Consider the following 20,556-nt stretch of genomic DNA (forward strand, 5'->3'; position numbering starts at 1 on the left):
TTGCTGTAGGAGGGACTGGTGCACTTCACAAAATAGATGGCATCATGAGGAAGGAACATGATGTGGATATATTGAAGCAACATCTCAAGACATCAGTCAGGAAGTTAAAGCTTTGTCGCAAATGGGTCTTCCAAATGGACAATGACCCCAAGCATACTTCCAAAGTTGTGGCAAAATGGCTTAAGACAACAATGTCAAGGTATTGGAGTGGCCATCACAAAGCCCTGACCTCAATCCTATAGCAAATTTGTGGGCAGAACTGAAAAAGCGTGTGCGAGCAAGGAGGCCTACATACCTGACTCAGTTACACCAGCTCTGTCAGGAGGAATGGGCCAAAATTCACCCAACTTATTGTGGGAAGCTTGTGGAAGGCTACCCGAAACGTTTGACCCAAGTTAAACAATTTAAAAGCAATGCTACCAAATACTAATTGAGTGCATGTAAACCTCTGACCCACTGGGAATGTGATGAAAGAAATAAAAGCTGAAATAAATCATTCTCTCTACTATTATTCTGACATTTCACATTCTTAAAATAAAGTGGTGATCCTAACTGACCTAAGACAGGGAATATTTACTACGATTAAATGTCAGGAATTGTGAAAAACAGAGTTTAAATGTATTTGGCTAAGGTGTATGTAAACCTCTGACTTCAACCTTATTCTTAATTCCATTCCATACTTAGATTTGTGTGTAATGGGTATATGTTGTGAAATTGTTAGAACTCTGTTGCGAATGTTCCTAAACCATGCTTGATACTCCAGTTGTAACTGCATTTTTAAAACAACGCATTAGCGCAATTGTAGGAGTATAGAAATAAACGTGTTATCAATGGAAAGCTTGGATCCCCCTCTTTTTTAACAAAGGCAAAGAGCATCAACTAGAAAACAGTACAACTGAAGACAAAAAAGCCTTTAAAGTTGTTTTTGCTGTCCAGCCAAATATGTCTTAGGTAGATAAGTGTAAATGCACTGATGGATCATCTTATTATGACCACTGATCTGACCTATGACCCCTAAAATGCTTATACTGCACTCTGCCTTTGTATGACCATAAACAGCTGTATGGGTCATGCAAAAGCAAAGTGCAGTATCTAAAAAATCTAAATGTGTTTATCCAGCTTTCTTGTTGTTTTTAATGGTGTTGTGTAGTTGTGTTTTCATGTTTTGAATGTTGTATTGTAGCAACCCTCAAGCTGTTTTTATCCATAAGGTAAGAACTATTTCATCACGGAGAATGTTTATACTTATGTGACTTTGTATTAATATCAATGCTGTCCTTTTCTTTATGTTAGCCAGCGTTTCAATATTTAGTTTGCTATCTTTCTTACCATTATCTGGGTATTTTGCATTTCAATGCGAGTTAAACCATAATGTTTCCGCGGGATTGTGCCATGTTTTATTCTGGTGATAACTGGATCACTGGCTGTCTCATGGAGTGTGTGAGGGTGAGTGTCATGGTCGGGATGGCCTGAACTCAGAGCCTGATAGAATACCAAGGAAAACCGTAGTAACTGCAGTAGAACATGGTGGAACAAAGCCAGATGGCAGTAACCTCACTTACTGCTGTTTCCTTGGTTTTTACTGGGATTTTGTAGTTACAGCAAATTTGACCCTCCATTTTCTCTGAAACTGAAGATAATTGAACCAGGACACTTTGTCACAAGATATAACAGATACTACGAAGCCTGATTTAGGTCTGAACTCATCTTTGACCAAATGTGTAGCAGCAGTTTGTAATTGTACGGCAGAATAGCTGTGCACATAATCCTAATACCTCTTCATGGACTACATTTGAGCACTTGAACAGTGTCTTATTTTAGGGTGTGAACTGGTATGGTATGGTAAGATTACCTAGTGGGGACAGTAACTGAAAGGTTGCTGGTTCGAATACCTGAGCCATCAAGGTAAAAATCTGTCTGTGCCCTTAAACAAGGCACTTACACCTGATTTGCTCCAGGGGGCGCCGTACTACTATGACCCTGTAAAACACCACATTTCACTGCATCTATCCGGTGTCTGTGACAATACATTTACAAATATTTTATGTATTTATTACAACAGTTAATTTAACAATGCTGGTTATAAATCTTGTTGACATTCATCTAAGGACGCCTTGACTTGCATTACACTCTCACTCCAGAAAAATATTCTCATGAAATCATATGACCTATAATTAGAGAAAATGATTCCTGTGAACGCGGCCTGCTACAAGCAGGAAACAAGTTATGGATGTGTGGCAGAACAGGTTTCAGAAAACTATGGAGTCATTGTTTTCAGGAAGGTGTCTCCATGGCGATAGGAGGGGCAGGAGGCAGACTAAGGGCAAGGGAAGCCACCTGAACTACTGCCCTACAAAGGCAAAGAGCAGTCTACGCAAACAGTGAATCTGAGAAAAATGGCTTTAAAGTTGGGTTTTTTGTCCAATCATATCAACCATGACCACTGATCTGACCTATGACCCCTTAAATGCTGATACTGCACTCTGCCTTTTTATGACCTTAAACAGCTGTATGGGTAATGCAAAAGCAAAGTGCAGTATGTAGACATCTAAATATGTTGATCCAGCTTTCTTGTTGTTTTTCTGTTTGATGGAAACAGTTGGAGTGTTGTAACTATATTCCAACTGTATTTAATGGTATTATGTAGTTGTGTTTTCATGTTTTCAATGTTGTATTGGAGTAGGCCTAACCCTCACCAATATTTCTGTTGATGGAGAGAGACACCAGACAATATGAGAGACATCAATAGACGACACAGAGAAAGTGATGGAGAGAGACACCAGACAAGACACAGAGACAGCAACAGAAGAATAGGATATGATGGAGAGAGACACCAGACAAGACACAGAGACAGCAACAGAAGAATATGATATGATGGAGAGAGACACCAGACAAGACACAGAGACAGCAACAGAAGAATATGATATGATGGAGAGAGACACCAGACAAGACACAGAGACAGCAACAGAAGAATATGATATGATGGAGAGAGACACCAGACAAGACAGAGACAGCAACAGAATAATATGATATGATGGAGAGAGACACCAGACAAGACACAGAGACAGCAACAGAAGAATAGGATATGATGGAGAGAGACACCAGACAAGACACAGAGACAGCAACAGAAGAATAGGATATGATGGAGAGAGACACCAGACAAGATGAGAGACATCAATAGATGACACAGAGAAAGTGATGGAGAGAGACAGAGGAGGGGAGAAATAACAGCACTGTGTGTGTGTGTGTGTGTGTGTGAGAGAGAGAGAGAGAGAGAGAGAGAGAGAGAGAGAGAGAGAGAGGGAGTTTAGGTACTGTGGGACTCTTTAATCAGTTTAGCTCATTGGACAGGTCAGAGTCTATATTTGAAGTTCTTGAGTGGTTTTTGGCAATACACTGGTGATGTATTCATGGATTTAGCTGTTGAAATTCCTTCCTGGACCCCCCTACTGGCTGTGGGCTAAGCCACAGATGTCTTCAAATCCTAGGGTAGAGAGGAGCTGCTACCCCTGGGGAGAGAGGAGATGCTACCCCTGGGGAGAGAGGAGCTGCTACCCCTGGGGAGAGAGGAGCTGTTACCCCTGGGGAGAGAGGACGCTACCCCTAGGGGAGAGAGGAGCTGCTACCCTGGGGAGAGAGGAGCTGTTACCCCTGGGGAGAGAGGAGCTGCTACCCCCTGGGGGAGAGAGGAGCTGATACCCCTGGGGAGAGAGGAGCTGTTACCCCTGGGGAGAGAGGAGCTGATACCCCTGGGGAGAGAGGAGCTGTTACCCCTGGGGAGAGAGGAGCTGATACCCTTGGGGAGAGAGGAGCTGCTACCCCTGGGGAGAGAGGAGCTGTTACCCCTGGGGAGAGAGGAGCTGCTACCCCTGGGGAGAGAGGAGCTGCAACGAAGAGAGACTGCGACCCTGCTGGGGAAGAGCTTATCGATTGGTGATTGTTGGGGCACGTTTGGCAGGAGCTTCAGTGATGAAGATTGCTGAACTTGCTGATGTTTCACAATATGCCATGGCCGTCTCGGTCACCAGGTCTCAACCCAATTGAAGACAACCATTAACAAAACACTAAATAATGGAATTTCTTGTGGAAGAATGATGTCACATCCCTCCAATGGAGGTCAAGATACTTTTTTTTTTTTTTTTCTTCAACCTTGACAATAAACATTTTAATGAACCACAAACACTTGATGTTTAGGGATGGCACACACATAGGGAGACAGTTTGCATTCCTTCTCACATATGCACCTAGGAAGATGCAGTGTTTCTCAACCTGTCATTTTACATAATGTTGCAAGACACATACCATAAAATTAATCCATAGACTTTTGTCCATATTTACAGAAGGCTGTCATTTCACAAATTGTTCCTATATTGGAAAGGACATAGGGAAAATAAAGTCAAACATTTCAATACAAAATAATAAAAACAATCACAGCATTACTCAGTCTTAATGTATTTTAACCATATTAACCAGTTTAATCAAATTGTTTTCATTTGGAACACTAAATCAGAACTACATTTGGAGTTCCAGACACTTGTAGAATGTATGCCAAGGCACATTGTAAGAGCTATAAAGAGATAGGGAGTGGGAGAGAGAACAGGTAGAACCTGATATGGAAATGAGCAGAACAAACTAAAGGAACTTTCCACCACCGAATGATCATTCCAGACTCTACTTATATTGAGAGACATATAAAAGGTAAGACGACGATTGTTATGATATTCATATAGTTGATGATATTTTTTTTTTTTATATATATATATATATATTTTTTTATTTTTATTTTTTTTTATTTAGCAGACGCTCTTATCCAGAGCGACTTACAGGAGCAATTAGGGTTAAGTGCCTTGCTCAAGGGTGTATTAATATTGTGTATTAATATAGTTGATGATATTGTTATGTGTATTAATATAGTTGATGATATTGTTATGTGTATTAATATAGTTGATGATATTGTTATGTGTATTAATATAGTTGATGATATGTTTTGTGGACAGTGTTATAATAGGCCTACTCTCCTTAAAATGTTTTGGATATAAATTAGATGCGTGGAGTGAATTCGTTCTGTTTCCATCTGTGTGCCCCAGGGTGATCGCTCCTACACTATCTAGAATCTAAAAGGGTTCTTTGGCTGTCCCCATAGGAGAACCCTTTGTAGAACCCTTTTTGGACCTAGGTAGAACCCTTTTGGGTTCCATGAAGAATCCTTTCCTCAGAGGGTTCTACATGGAACCCAAAAGCGTTCTCCTATGGGGACAGCCAGAGGACCCTTTTGGAACTCTTTTTTCTAAGAGTGTACTGTATCATAGGTCTATAGACTTGTCTTCTCAAAACAGGCTTAAAACACAACAAGCAACAACATTTTCTCTTTCTAATCTACTGTTAACTCTTTTCACTCAGGAAGGTATGTTGTGTGAAAGAGACAAATAAATACTGTGGAAAGACTAACAACAACTTACACTTCCTCAAAACAGGTTGTGTGTGTTCATTAGTGCCCACTGTAGCAAAACGTTTGGCAACAGAAACCGTTTAGGTCACGTTGGACAGCGTTTGGAGTAAACTGTTTATGCAACATTTTAAAACTGTTGGCTGCGGAGTAAACTAATGAATACGACCCAGGTAGTAGCCTACAATTCGGCTGTTGATGTCTGCCTGATGCTGTAACCTGAACTTAGCCTGAGGGGTGGACTATGATGCTAGCTAGATATACTGGTTTTCTAAAGTTAGCTAGCTTCAGTTATCTTCACATTCCATCTCAGGCCTCATCCATAGGAATGTATAGAGTGCCAGTCATCAGGAAGGTGCTCTCAGAACGGAAAATATATAATGACTTGACAGTTTAATCATACAAAATTGCGCTAACTGGACGTGGGCAAGTCAGATCCAATCAGTGGAGGTTGCTGAGGGGAGGACGGCTCATATTAATGATACCATTCCACCTATTCCGCTCCAGCCATTACCACAAGCCCGTCCTCCCCAATTAAGGTGCCACCAACCTCCTGTGAATTCAATATATCAATATTCATTCGTCATAGTTCTACATTTCCCATTTCGTATGATAAATGTAATTGTATCATAGTTCTACTATAGTGTAGCGATCTGTGCAACTTCTGGCGTGAGTTTACTGTGAACACTGAGGCTGTATAACAGAGACCAAGTAGGCTATTTGATCATAATGTAAAAAAGGCATCCAATAACATTTAACGTGGAAATAGCTGTTCTATCATTCAGCCTACAGTAGTAGCCAATGTATGGTGTTCAATGTAAGCCTACATTCCATGAGACATTCCAAAAAACATGCAGAGCTTGACATGAACCTGTTTATCTACTTGTCCTTCACACAAGGAGGAGGTGACTGAAAATGTTGTTGTGTTTGATGCAAGAAACCACTTTACTAAATAAAATGCATCATTATTCCCATGTACTATGATGCAATTCCAACCAAGTAACCCAATTGGCGCCAATGGCGCGATGCGTAGGTTGTTTGCCTTTTTACAAGTGCAACCTGGGTTCACTTCCCTGCCCCGCTGTTTGCTACATTGGTGTCAGAAGTAGTATGGTGTCTGTGAGGCCATCAGATTGCACGGCCCAGATGTGTGAGGGGTCTGAGTAGTCGAAGCACGAGACTTGCTTTTATAGGGGGCAGTGTGAGACAGGTTACAATTCCCATCGCAGCAATAGGGTTAACCTAGTTTTGGCCAGCGACCTGGGTTCACTGCCCTGCCCCGCTGTTTGCTACAATATTAATATCACAGGCTGCCCGACGTCCGTTGAACAAAGAGACACAACAATATGAGTGAAAGGATTTTAGGATAATATATGTAGGTGTTGATTTAGAGTTAAATAAAAAATAAAAATAAATTGTTCATTTAGCAGACGCTCTTATCCAGAGCGACTTACAGGAGCAATTAGGGTTAAGTGCCTTGCTCAAGGGCACATGGACAGAATTTCACCTAATCGGCTTGGGGATTAGAACCAGCAACCTTTCGGTTACTGGCACAACGCTCTTAACCACTAAGCTACCTGCCGCCCCCGAGTTGTCTTCTGGGTTCAGCCTTCTAGCTGCCTTTATCAATTGGGTGAAATATAACAAATGACATGGTCTCAAAGTTTGGAGATAACCAGTGCCAGTTTAAATCGCCCATGATTTCCATTTCATTATTTCCCCAGAGCAGCAAGGGAATCTAGAGACTCAACCTTTGCAGAATCAGAATCACCTTTATTCGCCAAGTACATTTGCATGTACATATGCAGGATCTTAATTTGAGCCAGTTTGCTACAGCAGGAAAATGTTCCTGCAGCAACAGGAAATGTGAATTATAATTAATGGACATTTTTGTAGCGGTTGATACATTTTTAGTAAGGAAACTCAAGTCTGCCATTTCTAAGTGGAAATTACAAACTTCAGAAGCCTTTTAAAACCTCAAATACATTACAAGTTTTAAATTTACTGCATTGAGGGAAAGTTATTCTGCAGTGGGGGTGATCAAATTAAGATCCTACATCTGTACATATAATTCTACATGGTGATTTTTTACATTTTAGTCATTTAGGTAGACGCTCTTATCCAGAGCGACTTACATTGCGACGCATACATTTTTATTTTTATACTGGGAATCGAACCCACAACCCTGGCGTTGCAAATGTCATGCTCTACCAACTGAGCTACATCCCTGCCGGCCATTCCCATAATAATTGAAATGTCCTGTTGCTGCAGGATTATTTTCCTGCTGTAGCAAACTGGCTCAAATTAAGATCCTACATCTGTAGCAATACACCTCTCTTTGATGTACATGGCTATATCAGGATTGACTTTTGACCATTTTACATATTTTATTTACTGTTGTTTAGGCTGGTTGAATGAGTTGCCTATAAAAGCTACTTCATCTGCAAGAGAACAGGCGGCTGCACCAGCGACTGTAAGAAGTTATGTGATTTCCTCATATGAACGTGAAAGTAAGTGTGTAGCCTACACAGTTACACAATGGCTGTTGAAACTGTGGCACATATTTCTCGGTAACATTGGAAGTCGGATAAATGTGTTGATATGTAGGAAAGACGGGCAGAATCTCGTAGGTCTAGGCTAAACTACAAACTATTATAAGGTCGACGTCAGACATTCAATAGTCAGAGTAGGTTTGAGCTATGATCACTTATCATGCTGACAAACCTGATGGTCTCTGTTGGAAATGGTGTGTAAAATACCATGCCTAGGGCTACAAGCTCTGTCCTGCTACTGTTAGGTCTATAACGTTATGGGAACTGATCTGAACAGGTTTAGGCTGGTCATCTAGGATATGTAGGCTATAGCTGAGGTATAGACCTCCATCTGTATCAGGACTAGGCTCCTGCTACTGTTACTGTTATAACGTTATGGGAACTGATCTGAACAGGTTTAGGCTGGTCATCTAGGATATGTAGGCTATAGCTGAGGTATAGACCTCCATCTGTATCAGGACTAGGCTCCTGCTACTGTTACTGTTATAACGTTATGGGAACTGATCTGAACAGGTTTAGGCTGGTCATCTAGGCTATAGCTGAGGTCAGTGGTGATTTTAGCATGTCAATCTTGGTGGGGCAAAACATAAATAAAGGGGGATGCATGCCAGCAAAGCCACTCCACAACACAACACTAAACAATACATTCATTGCACTATAACGGTGACAAACGGTGACCACAAACTGTTAGGGCCTACATAAAGCTGGCCCAACAGCAGAGTCCCAACAGCAGAGTCCCGACAGCAGAGTCCCGACAGCAGAGTCCCGACAGCAGAGTCCCAACAGCAGAGTCCCAACAGCAGAGTCCCAACCGCAGAGTCCCAACAGCAGAGTCCCAACAGCTTTCCTATCATTTCTCTTCTTCATATGACAAGGATTAAAAAGGATTTGCCTGTAGATTGTCAACTTGATTCGTGATGATGACTGCTGGCTAAGATTTTGAAAGTATGATGTTGACATGATCAGTCCAATCAAAGCTACTGTAGATATAATGTGATTTGACGTCACTTTATCTGTGGCCAATGACCTTCTTGAATGGGCACTTCTAATGTAACTCTGTGGCAGCACCCAAGGGGCTTGAATTTTCTAGCTCTACCCTTAGACTTGGCGGTGACGTAGTGTCCCCATGAGTGACAGAACACTGAGCCAATCACGAAGGAATGCTCTGTATTGTCTTCTGGCTTGACCCACCACCACAGAAAGCACTGAGCTAGGCTGAAACTCCTGCATTTTGGAGCTGCCTTACTCAAGAAAACAAAAAAGAGACCATGTTTTTTTGCGGCTTTATTAACTCAATTATATATATATTATTTTTACATTTTTTGCAAACTGATATGTGACACGTATTAATGCCAAAATAACATGCAAAACAGGAAAGGCCACCTGCCCTGAATGACGGGTCACCACTGGCTGATGTATAGACCTTGATCTGCTTTACACAAAAAATTACTGTTATACATTATAACCTAGCCTACTTTAAATAATAAAAAATCTCTTAATTGTTGCAAAAAACCTTTCTGTATAGATCACTGATCCCCCCCCAGATCAATCAAGCCCGTTTTAGCCCTTCTGTCTACATTCTCAGATACGTTTAGAAAATAACAGATTTAAAGATAATAATTGGCTGACTTTTAATGAATACAAATAAGTGTGAGACATGGCCTTGTGTTGCTGCACTGTCTATAACTACCTTAACAAACAGTGACTTATTATTATTATTGACAGTTAACATGGAGAAGAGATGTCACCCGAGTGGCGCAGTGGACGACGCTGGGCCAATTGTGCGCCGCCCCACATGTCTCCCGAGTGGCGCAGTGGTCTAAGGCACTGCATCACAGTGCTAGCTGTGCCACTAGAGATCCTGGTTCGAATCCAGGCTCTGTCGTAGCCGGCGCGACCGGGAGACCAATGGGGCGGAGCACTGGCGGCGTCATCCAGGGTAGGGGAGGGAATGGCCGGCAGGGGATGTAGCTCAGTTGGTAGAGCATGGCGTTTGCAACGCCAGGGTTGTGGGTTCGATAAAATAATGTATGTGCTAACTGTAAGTCGCTCTGGATAAGAGCGTCTGCTAAATGACGTAAATGTAAATGTAAAAATGTCACAACCAGATGTTCATTTGATTGCATTAAATAGCCTGACTGTTTCAATATGTCTGTTAGTAAATGTTTTGTAAGAGATAATTAATAAATGATAACAATTACATTTACATTTTAGTCATTTAGCAGACACTCTTATCCAGAGCGACTTACAGGAGCAATTAGGGTTAAGTGCCTTGCTCAAGGGCACAACGGCAGATTTTTCACCTAGTCGGCTTGGGGATTAGAACCAGCGACCTTTCGGTAACTGGCACAACGCTCTTAACCACTAAGCTACCTGCCGCCCCCTTCACATTCAAGAATTACTGTGTTAACTACAACCAACATGTTGGATCTCTGTTTAGGGGTCAGTGGTCTAAAATGAGTCTCTCTGGGGAGAGAGAGGAGGGGGGCTCTGCCTCTAAAATGAGTCTCTCTGGGGAGAGAGAGGAGGGGGTCCCTGCCTCTAAAATGAGTCTCTCTGGGGAACATGACACCAAAGCTAAGAGGTGAGATGACAATTTGGTTTAAGAATTATTAAGAGTTTATTTCCTAAATGCTATTTCCACAATAATCAGAAATGGTTGCTTATGGGTACCTTCAATATTACTGTTCTCAGATGTTTAATTAATAGATTTTAGATGTAGATAATTATTATAATTTTTATTGCAAAACGCTATATATCCATTGTTTAGCTGAAATTGAATGTTCGTATCCTGTATATTTGACTGTATTATCTGTATGTCTCACCTAGCTATCTTAAGATGAATGCACTTACTGTAAATCGCTCTGGGTAAGAGCATCTGCTAAACCGGTGGGGCTCTGCCCTGAATGACAGGTCACCACTGCTCCAAAGCAACTACATGTTGCACAGGAACAACTGACTCGCTGCATGTTTCTATTATCAAGACACCTGCTGGTACCTCTTAACTGGTTAGGACAGCTCATGAGGTGTCCTAAATATCTGCCAACTAGGTGGGACACTTATGAATAAAGAGGCTTCATGCATAGCTTTAATTTATACCCATAAGAGTAGAAGTCTTTATTCTCAGCACTTATACTACACATTTTGGATATGGGCCCAAATCTCAAAATATTGTAACGAGCCAGTATTAAATGAGTCTGTCTGGGGAGAGAGAGGACCAATTTTCTACTCTGAGACGCTTTTTGGATACGTGCACAGATCTCAAAATCTTGTTTTAAAAAAATATTTTTTTTTGTTTGACATAATAAAAAAAGAATATTACTAATGTACCCGACTTTAAAGACTGCTTTTAGTTTATTGTGTGGCTCTGCTCATGTCCGCGTTCTGGAACTGTCCGTGTCCCCGTACAGAACTGTCCGCGTCCACGTACGGTTTGGCGCCAAGCATATTGTCCAGTTACGCGCAGAGTGGTCTGAGGTGATCTTGGGGAACAACGACGGAGTTCGTTACAGTGTTGAGACACCGAAGTTTATTGTTCAATTTGCTTTTTTGCGTAATGGTCAGTGACAGTATGAGTTACGCCAGATCCTTTTCACTCGCTGTTCTTGTTTAATTGTGTGGTTCACCGGATTTGTCATCATCCTCGAGGGACATACGAACGACCTGCTAGCTAGCCAAGCAAGTCGGTACAGCTAGCTAAGCTAGCTACTCTCCCAGCAGCATCCTAGTTATCCTAGCTACCACTACATCATCACCGGCTGCCTGCATTTCTTGTGGACCGACGGAGCTCCCGGGTTGTTTCTTCCACCTGTTAAATACCGTGGAGGGCTTCTCCCTCTCTCGTTGACGGATGCTGGCCTACGCTCCCTCTGTCCGGTTCTCCTCTCTTCACTAGATGGACGGTAACTTTAGTGTTTAACCCCTCTGTGTCCAAGGACTGAACTTTTGAATTTTATTTTTGGGGCGCCTCAAGTGACATTTTTTACAACGTTTATTTCTGATAAAATTATTTCATTGCATCCGCCATGGAGCCCAGTTTCATAATATTACCTTATGTCCCTCGTTATGAAGTAATCGCGAAACAGCAGACCTTATTTTAGGTTTTTATTTTCAATTTAATTTAATTTTCATCCTACCAGCTCCTGTTAGTTCTATTGAGCTCTGTGGCACCGACTCTCCTTCCGAAAGTTCTATTCCCAGACATTTACATTTACATTTTAGTCATTTAGCAGATGCTCTTATCCAGAGCGACTTACAGTTAGTGAGTGCATACATTTTTTTTTTATACTGGCCCCCCGTGGGAATCAAACCCACAACCCTGGCGTTGCAAACGCCATGCTCTACCAACTGAGCTACATCCCTGCCGGCCATTCCCTCCCCTACCCTGGACGACGCTGGGCCAATTGTGCGCCGCCCCATGGGTCTCCCGGTCATGGCCGGCTACGACAGAGCCTGGATGACAGAGCCAGACCATTGTTCTGCGTCTAAACACCAGCTTCACTATTGTTATCAATGAGACCTGCCTGCGTTAACCCTGTAGGTTTACCTCAGGTAACTTATTATTAACAAGGTTACGGCTACTTGGTGAGCGCTAACCCTGTAGGTTTACCTCAGGTAACTTATTATTAACAAGGTTACGGCTACTTGGTGAGCGTTAACCCTGTAGGTTTACCTCAGGTAACTTATTATTAACAAGGTTACGGCTACTTGGTGAGCGTTAACCCTCTAGGTTTACCTCTGGTAACTTATTATTAACAAGGTTACGGCTACTTAGTGAGCGCGCACCCTGTTCACCTGAGTACATGTTGTGGTCACCTATAACCTATGTTGTATATCACCTATAGTGAGGTGAGACAAAGTTTAAGAGGCGATGGCTGGCGGATAGCCATCAAACATTAAACATTTTCTGGTTGTGAGAGATTTATTATTTTAATAATTGATGGGATAACTAACTTAGAAAGAATGCATTCTTGACTGGGCTAATGTAGGTTGTGACACCTGGCAAGCTGTGATTGATGTGAAGAGCTGTTTTAGGGGGTAAAGGGAGATACGGATTTGTGTCTCCAGATGCTGGAATATACTAGTTCTTTGTGATCTGTGAACCTTCCTTGGACGTAGGAATGGTGTCTAAGGGAGCTGGCTCTTCTCACTATGACAGGTTGTTATGATATGGACATATGCCTGGCAACAGGGGTGCATCAAGGGATTGGCTGAGTAAGTCTAAACCACGCTCAAGTCTCTACTCTAATTGGTCAGCAGAGAGGTGGGAAATTCTCTCTGTCAGAGTATTTGAGCAACAATCTGAAACAATGGATTTAGTTCTCTGAAGTGCCCTGCAGGTATTTCAAAGAGGCCGTATATACGAAACATCATATTTACCATTGAAGGTTTTTGCATTAATTAAAATAACTAGTATATCTTAGAAGTCGTGTAGACCTCTTTTGTTCCTAACGCCAGATTTGAATTGACGCAACTTTGACATGGTCATGGTTAACCATATTTTTTTATTTTTTTTTAAGTGTACAATCTAAACAAAACGCATGTCCCTGTCCTCTTTTTCAAGATGTGGCCGATTTAAACAGCCAGAAGACATTTTTTAATTAAGAAATAACAATTTTTTTGACAACTTGTTGTTTCTAAGTGGCTGCTGGGTAATTTGATATGCATCGAACTCTTCGTTCGTAGGCATCAGTAGGCATCAAATTGAGCGAATGCTGCGCAGGTTCACTGAGTTGCAAACCAAATGGGTATAATGGGGTGATTATTGTCTAATCGGGTGGTCTAGCGAATGGATTTGTAGATCTGACGCAGTTGCTACCTCAGATTATGAGCCTAGCAAGTGTCATGAATGAGTTATGTAGTACCCACATACGGCCACAAGGAGGAGCAAGAGTGCCATAAACCCATACTGTTTTTTGCCATATAAACCCTAAACCTAACAATCAATCAAATGTATTTTTAAAGCTCTTTTTACACCAGCAGATGTCACAAAGTGCCATACAGAAACTCTTACCCTACTTATAACCTATTTTTAGCCGTAACCTAACCCCTAATTCTAGGGTAGGGGAGCCTAGAACACTTTTAGAAACTATTTTAGTAATAATATTATCTTAGTAAATACAATTATAGCATTAGATAGCGTTTTGATTATTTTGTTGTTATTTTATTATATGTATAATTGAAAAACAGAACACTTGATAAATAAGACACATTTGTTTTATTTTTCAAATGTGATTTGAATTGGGTGACCTAGTAACCTCTGTGTGAAAGTCCAGCAATTGGCGTGGGGCAGGTTTGAGACTGATCTAATACACTTTATTTCTCAGCTGCCTCACCAATGTCTGTACATGAATTAATAACTTTTAATTGCTAAATATTTCCAATAGATTGCAGCATAAGACCACGAAGCATCAGTTAAAGGCTACAAGCAGCAATATGATTGACATGAAATAGAACGCAACCAAATACTATATGTCCTATGATTTTCTAAAATGGTCACTCATTACTTTAGTTAGCTATATATCTCGTATTAGGCTTGTGATGCTTTTGGAAGAGCAATTAAATAGTGACTATAGCAGGTGTTGAACCCCTGGTAAATAATCACTAGTCAGATGCTCCAACCTCAACCCTAGTATACATGCATTTAAAAATATCTAATCGATTAAACAACCTCGGAATAGATAAGACAAGAGTGCGTCTTCCAGCCCGCCAATGAATTACATCATGCAACCCTCCCGGTTAGCAAATGTACCTCAACATGCCCCTCGCTTGTGCTAGAAGGCAGAGTGCTCGCTGCTGGTTGATGAATCTGACAATGAATGTACCAGGAAAATACGTTCTTCTCAACCAGAGGTGACTTAATTAATGTTCAGGCTTATTGATAATCGTTATAGTAATCAAGTATAATTTCTAAACATGAGCATAAAACAGGTAATAATAAACATGAATCATCATTATATTATTTCACAGTAATCTGTTAAATGCTTTTTCAGTCGTTCCTCTTGCGTTAGCAGTGTGGAAAGGGACAGTAAAAATCGTGTGCAGGAGTTTTCCTGTGAGGGGGAGTGGTGTTGTATCCAGGGAGAAAACTAAACTAACATTCTGAAATGTCATTCGTGGTCTTATGCTGCCATCTATTGGAATTATTTAGCAACTGCAGTAGTAGAATAAAGTATATCCTTACTAAAGTAGTAATTAATTAATTAGTTAATTTTACCACTTACAACCATAAAATAACCATTTATAGCATAACAAACAATGAAACTGACATAAACCAAAAACACCATACATTTAGTTAACTATATATATTTAAAAAACGATTTATTTAGATGGGTGACATTATCTGCCAAAGTAAAACCACTGTAGATAAAGAAGAGCTCTCCAGTAGGTGAACCAAAACTTTCAAAGGCCATTTTCTCAAATTTGAGGTTACAAGTTTATCATCTTTCAAAGCAGAATTACTTTCCCATTGTTCCTCAACAATAGTGTATGATATACCTTTTTCTAGCTGAGTCTCTACTTTTATCCAATGTAAAAAACACAATTTCAAATGTTGCTACATAAGATCGAATCGAGCCGGTTGGTCACATTTGAATGTGTAAAACCTAGCAGTACTACTTATTTCTCTGAGAGTGAGGCAGATATATATTATTACTGTGTAAAACCTAGCAGTACTACTTATTTATCTGTGAGTGAGGCAGATATATAGCATTGTGCAAAAAAACATGATTATTTGTCTCTCTGAAATGAAACCATCAAGTGATAGATTTTAAACAAATACATGTCTGTCATTGAACAACCCCATGCCATGATCAGATAGTGAAAAAACACACCAATCTCTTTCATCATTTCTTTAAACAATAAAAGCTAATTTACGAACATTTCTGAAAATGGATATATAGCGTTTTGGAATGAAACTCTTGTTATGCTTCCCCATCTGAGCTCAGAGTAGATGAGAGACGTAATGTTTGTCTCTGTTGTGTTGAAGTCCAATCAAGCAGGAGAGACCAGCCTCCCCTGTACCCAGCTGTGTGTCCATGAAGAGTGACTGGTCTATGGAACTTCCTATATTCTTTAGAGAGGGAGACTTTTCTACTGAACAAAGGTAAGAAGAACTCATGGGTCATGGTCAGTGAGTTAAACAACACTGTCTCTAGTCATTTCTCCTCTCCCATTTATTTTTGTTGTTTTCATAATCCATAGGCTAAACCTTTTTTCCATTTTCATAGTCCTGAAACAATATTAAACAAACACAACATTCCCTCCCTGTGTGTGTGTGTGTGTGTGTGTGTGTGTGTGTGTGTGTGTGTGTGTGTGTGTGTGTGTGTGTGTGTATGTGTGTGTGTGTGTGTCCCTGAAAGAGGAAATGTAATCTCATGTTTTGTCCACAGAAACCAACAGGAGAGATCAGAGTCAGAGATTCTCAGTGGTCAGTCTTCACAGAGTCATCAAACATACCTGGCCTCCATATTCAGTGTATGTGGTCCTGTTATGTACATTTGTTTTTGTTTACCTTAAGTAAAATTGATCTGTCAATCATTCATTCATATGTTAATGTGAAAGCATTTAGACTCTTGCTTAACTGATTTACTTGATTTATTTCAGTTGCTCGAAGAGAATATTATGACATTTGTGAAGAACGAGCTGAAGATGTTCAAGAGGATTCTTAGTCCAGAACTCCCAGAAGGCTTTGAGAGTCAGAAGCAGGATAAGGAAGTGGTGGATGCTGAAGATGAGAAGCAGGAGAGCAGTGCCAGAGAGGGGGCTCTGAAGATCACACTGCACGTCCTGAGGAAAATGAACCAGAAGGAGCTTGCTGACACACTGGAGAAACGTAAGAGCTGTCTGCCTCATGTTGAATGCTGTTTTATAACAAACATTTAAAAGCTGTAGCTAAAGTACAGCTAAAGTAGCTGTGTAACTAAATGATATTGTAGCAGCCTTAACACAACACCTAGTGACCTCATCAAGTAGCAGCAGGGATGTGTTGTGTTGATTAATTTAGACAGAGAGAAGAGGAGAGAGAGAGAGAGAGAGAGAGAGAGAGAGAGACAACATTATTAATGCCATCAATAATACCAATAATGATATAAATCAGTCACACCAGTGTGTAATGCATTATGAAAACATTTACAGATTTATACAGACAGTTAAGAGAAAAAATGATTATAATTTAAAGTCTTACAATACTGTAGGCATTAAAAAAGATATAATATTAATATCCTCTGTGTTATTTCTAGATTCAGATGAGCGTGCTGTGATTCTTCAATGTGAACTCAAATCTAATCTAAAGAAGAAGTTTCAATGTGTATTTGAGGGGATCGCTAAACAAGGAAACCCAACACTTCTCAATAAGATCTACACAGAGCTCTACATCACAGAGGGTGGAACAGGAGAGGTCAATAATGAACATGAGCTGAGACAGATTGAGACAACAACCAGGAAACAAGCAAGACCAGAGACTGCAATCAAATGTAACGACATCTTCAAACCCTTAACCGGACAAGACAAACTCATCAGAACTGTGCTGACAAAGGGAGTCGCTGGCATTGGAAAAACAGTCTCTGTGCAGAAGTTCATTCTGGACTGGGCTGAAGGTAAAGCAAATCAGGATGTCCAATTTGTATTTTCATTCCCTTTTCGGGAGCTGAATTTGATGAAAAAGGAAAAACACACTTTCATTGAACTTCTCAATCACTTCTCAATCGAAACCAAAGAATCAAGAATCTCCAACTACGACAAGTACAAAGTTCTGTTCATCTTTGATGGTCTGGATGAGTGCCGACTGCCCCTAGACTTCCAGAAGAACAAGATCTGTTGTGACGTCACAAAGTCAACCTCAGTGGATGTTCTGCTGACAAATCTCATCAAGGGAAATCTGCTTCCCTCTGCTCTCCTCTGGATAACTACCCGACCTGCAGCAGCCAATAAGATCCCTTCAGGGTGTGTTGACCAGGTGACAGAGGTACGAGGGTTCAATGACCCACAGAAGGAGGAGTACTTCAGGAAGAGATTCAGTGATGAGGACCTGGCCAGCAGAATCATCTCACACATAAAGACATCAAGGAGCCTCCACATCATGTGCCACATTCCAGTCTTCTGTTGGATTTCTGCAATAGTCCTTGAACACATGCTGAAACATAAGAGAGAAGAGATGCCCAAGACTCTGACTGAGATGTACACACACCTTGTGGTGTTTCATACCAAACAGAAGAATGAAAAGTATCTTGGGAAAGAAGAGACAGGTCCACACTGGAATAAAGAGAGCATTCTGTCACTGGGAAAACTGGCTTTTCAACAGCTTGTGAAGGGCAATCTGATTTTCTATGAAGAAGACCTAAAAGAGGCTGGCATTGATGTCAATGAAGCCTCAGTGTACTCAGGATTGTGCACACAGCTCTTTAAAGAGGAATGTGGGCTGTACCAGGACAAGGTGTACTGCTTCGTGCATCTGAGCATTCAGGAGTTTCTGGCTGCTGTATATGTGTTCCTCTCATTCATCAACAACAATGAGAATCTAATGGCCAAACCTCAATCAATGTTCAGCTACTTTTTTGCGCTGTCAAGAGACAAGCCTGAAGTTACTTTCTACAAGAGTGCTGTGGATAAAGCCTTACAAAGTGAGACAGGAAACCTGGACCTTTTCCTCCGCTTCCTTCTGGGCCTCTCACTGGAGTCCAATCAGAAGTACTTACGAGCTCTACTGACAAAGACAAGAAGCAGCTCACAGAGCCATGAAGAAACAGTCAAGTACATCAAGGAGAAGATCAGGAAGAATCCCTCTCCAGAGAGGTGCATCAATCTGTTCCACTGTCTGAATGAACTGAATGACCATTCTCTAGTGGAGGAGATCCAAAGCTACCTGAGCTCAGGAAGTCTCTCAGAAGAAGAACTGTCACCTGCACAGTGGTCAGCTCTGGTCTTTGTGTTGCTGACTTCAGAAAAAGATCTGGATGTGTTTGACCTGAAGAAATACTCCAGATCAGAGAAAGGTCTTCTGAGGCTGCTGCCAGTGGTCAAAGCCTCCAGAGCTGCTCTGTGAGTACATACAATGACATTTAAGTACTAATCATCAGGAAGAAATATTCAGTTTAGAGAAATATATGTATTATAATATGTATATAATATATATTGAAAAACATATTGAATCAATTTATTGATGTTCACGTTAGTATAACAATATGACCATACAATCTAGGAGACGGAAGATGAGTCTATATGTTGTTTAAGAGAATAAACCAAATGCATCTGCCATTGTCCTTCTACACTACTGGTGTTAAATTAACAGTTTGTGAAATCATGATTATCTCTTTGCAGGCTGTCAGGCTGTGGAGTCACAGAGGAAGGCTGTGCTTCTCTGGTCTCAGCTCTGAAGTCAAACCCCTCACACCTGAGAGAGCTGGATCTGAGTAACAATGACCTGAAGGATTCAGGAGTGAAGCTGCTCTCTGCTGGACTGGGGAATCCCCACTGTAAACTGGAGACTCTGAGGTCAGTATTCCTGTAGTTGGTCAAAAAGTGATAACTGTTCACCAGATCCACATGTGTTTACCAGGCACACATAGTCCACACCATATGTGTTTGGACAGTGAAGCTTACAGTTTTACATTTGGCTCTATACTCCAGCATTTTGGATTTGAGATATAATGTTTCATATTAGGTGACAGTATATAATGTCACCTTTTATTTGAGGATATTTTCATACATATCTGTGTTACTGTTTAGAAATGAAAGCACTTTATGTATCTAGTTCTCCCATTTGAAAAAGTCGTAATAATTTGGACATATTCACTTATATTGTATTAAAGTAGTCATAAGTTTAGAATTTGGTCCCATATTCCTTACCTGCAGTGATTACATCAAGCTTGTGATTCTACAAACTTGTTAAATACATTTGCAGTTTGTCTTGGTTGTGTTTTGGATGATGTTTTTCCCAATAGAAACTGAATGGTGAATAATGTCCTGTCATTTTGGAGTCACTTCACTTGTATTGTCAGTAAGAATAGAAGATGTTTCTGAACACTTCTACATTCATGTGGATGATACTATGATTATGAATAATCATGAATGAATCGTGAATGATGATGAATGAGAAAGTTACAGAGGAACAAGGATCATACCCCCTCTGTTATTGGTAATGGTGAGAGGTTAGCATGTTTTGTTGTAGCCTCTGTAACTTTCTCACTCATTATTATTCATGATTCATTCATGATTATTCTTAATCAAGGCATCATCAGGATTAATTTAGTAGTGTTTAGAAACATGTTATCTACTCACTTAGAAAGAAAATTACTCCAGTCATCATCCACCATTCAGTTACTATCGGGCAAAACTGTCACGCCCTGGCTCTGGGGACTAGTATGTTGAGCCAGGGTGTGAGTTTTCATGTGTGTTGGTTCTAGTTGTTGTATATCTATGTTGGCCAGGGTGGCTCCCAATCAGAGATGGCTGTAGCTCGTTGTCTCTGATTGGGAGTGATACTTAGGTAGCCGTTAGGTGTGGTTTCTTGTTCCGTTTTGGTCTATGTTACCTAGGACGTTACGAGTCGTTTGTTGTTTT

At 40.7% G+C, this 20,556-nt stretch overlaps 1 protein-coding gene across 1 annotated transcript in view; it reads left to right on the forward strand.

Moving 5' to 3' along the window:
- Positions 1–16,611: 16,611 nt before the first annotated feature.
- LOC123484386 (NLR family CARD domain-containing protein 3-like) overlaps positions 16,612–20,556 on the forward strand; it is a gene marked incomplete at its 5' end in the record, with an annotated part of 12,562 nt that continues 8,617 nt past the window's right edge. The window contains 3 exon segments of the mRNA XM_045214715.1: positions 16,612–16,831; positions 17,244–19,035; positions 19,315–19,488. Of these exon segments, the coding sequence (XP_045070650.1) occupies positions 16,612–16,831; positions 17,244–19,035; positions 19,315–19,488 (2,186 nt within the window).

The sequence above is a fragment of the Coregonus clupeaformis genome, unplaced genomic scaffold (genome assembly GCF_020615455.1).
Source record: "Coregonus clupeaformis isolate EN_2021a unplaced genomic scaffold, ASM2061545v1 scaf0297, whole genome shotgun sequence".
NCBI classification, from domain to species: domain Eukaryota; kingdom Metazoa; phylum Chordata; class Actinopteri; order Salmoniformes; family Salmonidae; genus Coregonus; species Coregonus clupeaformis.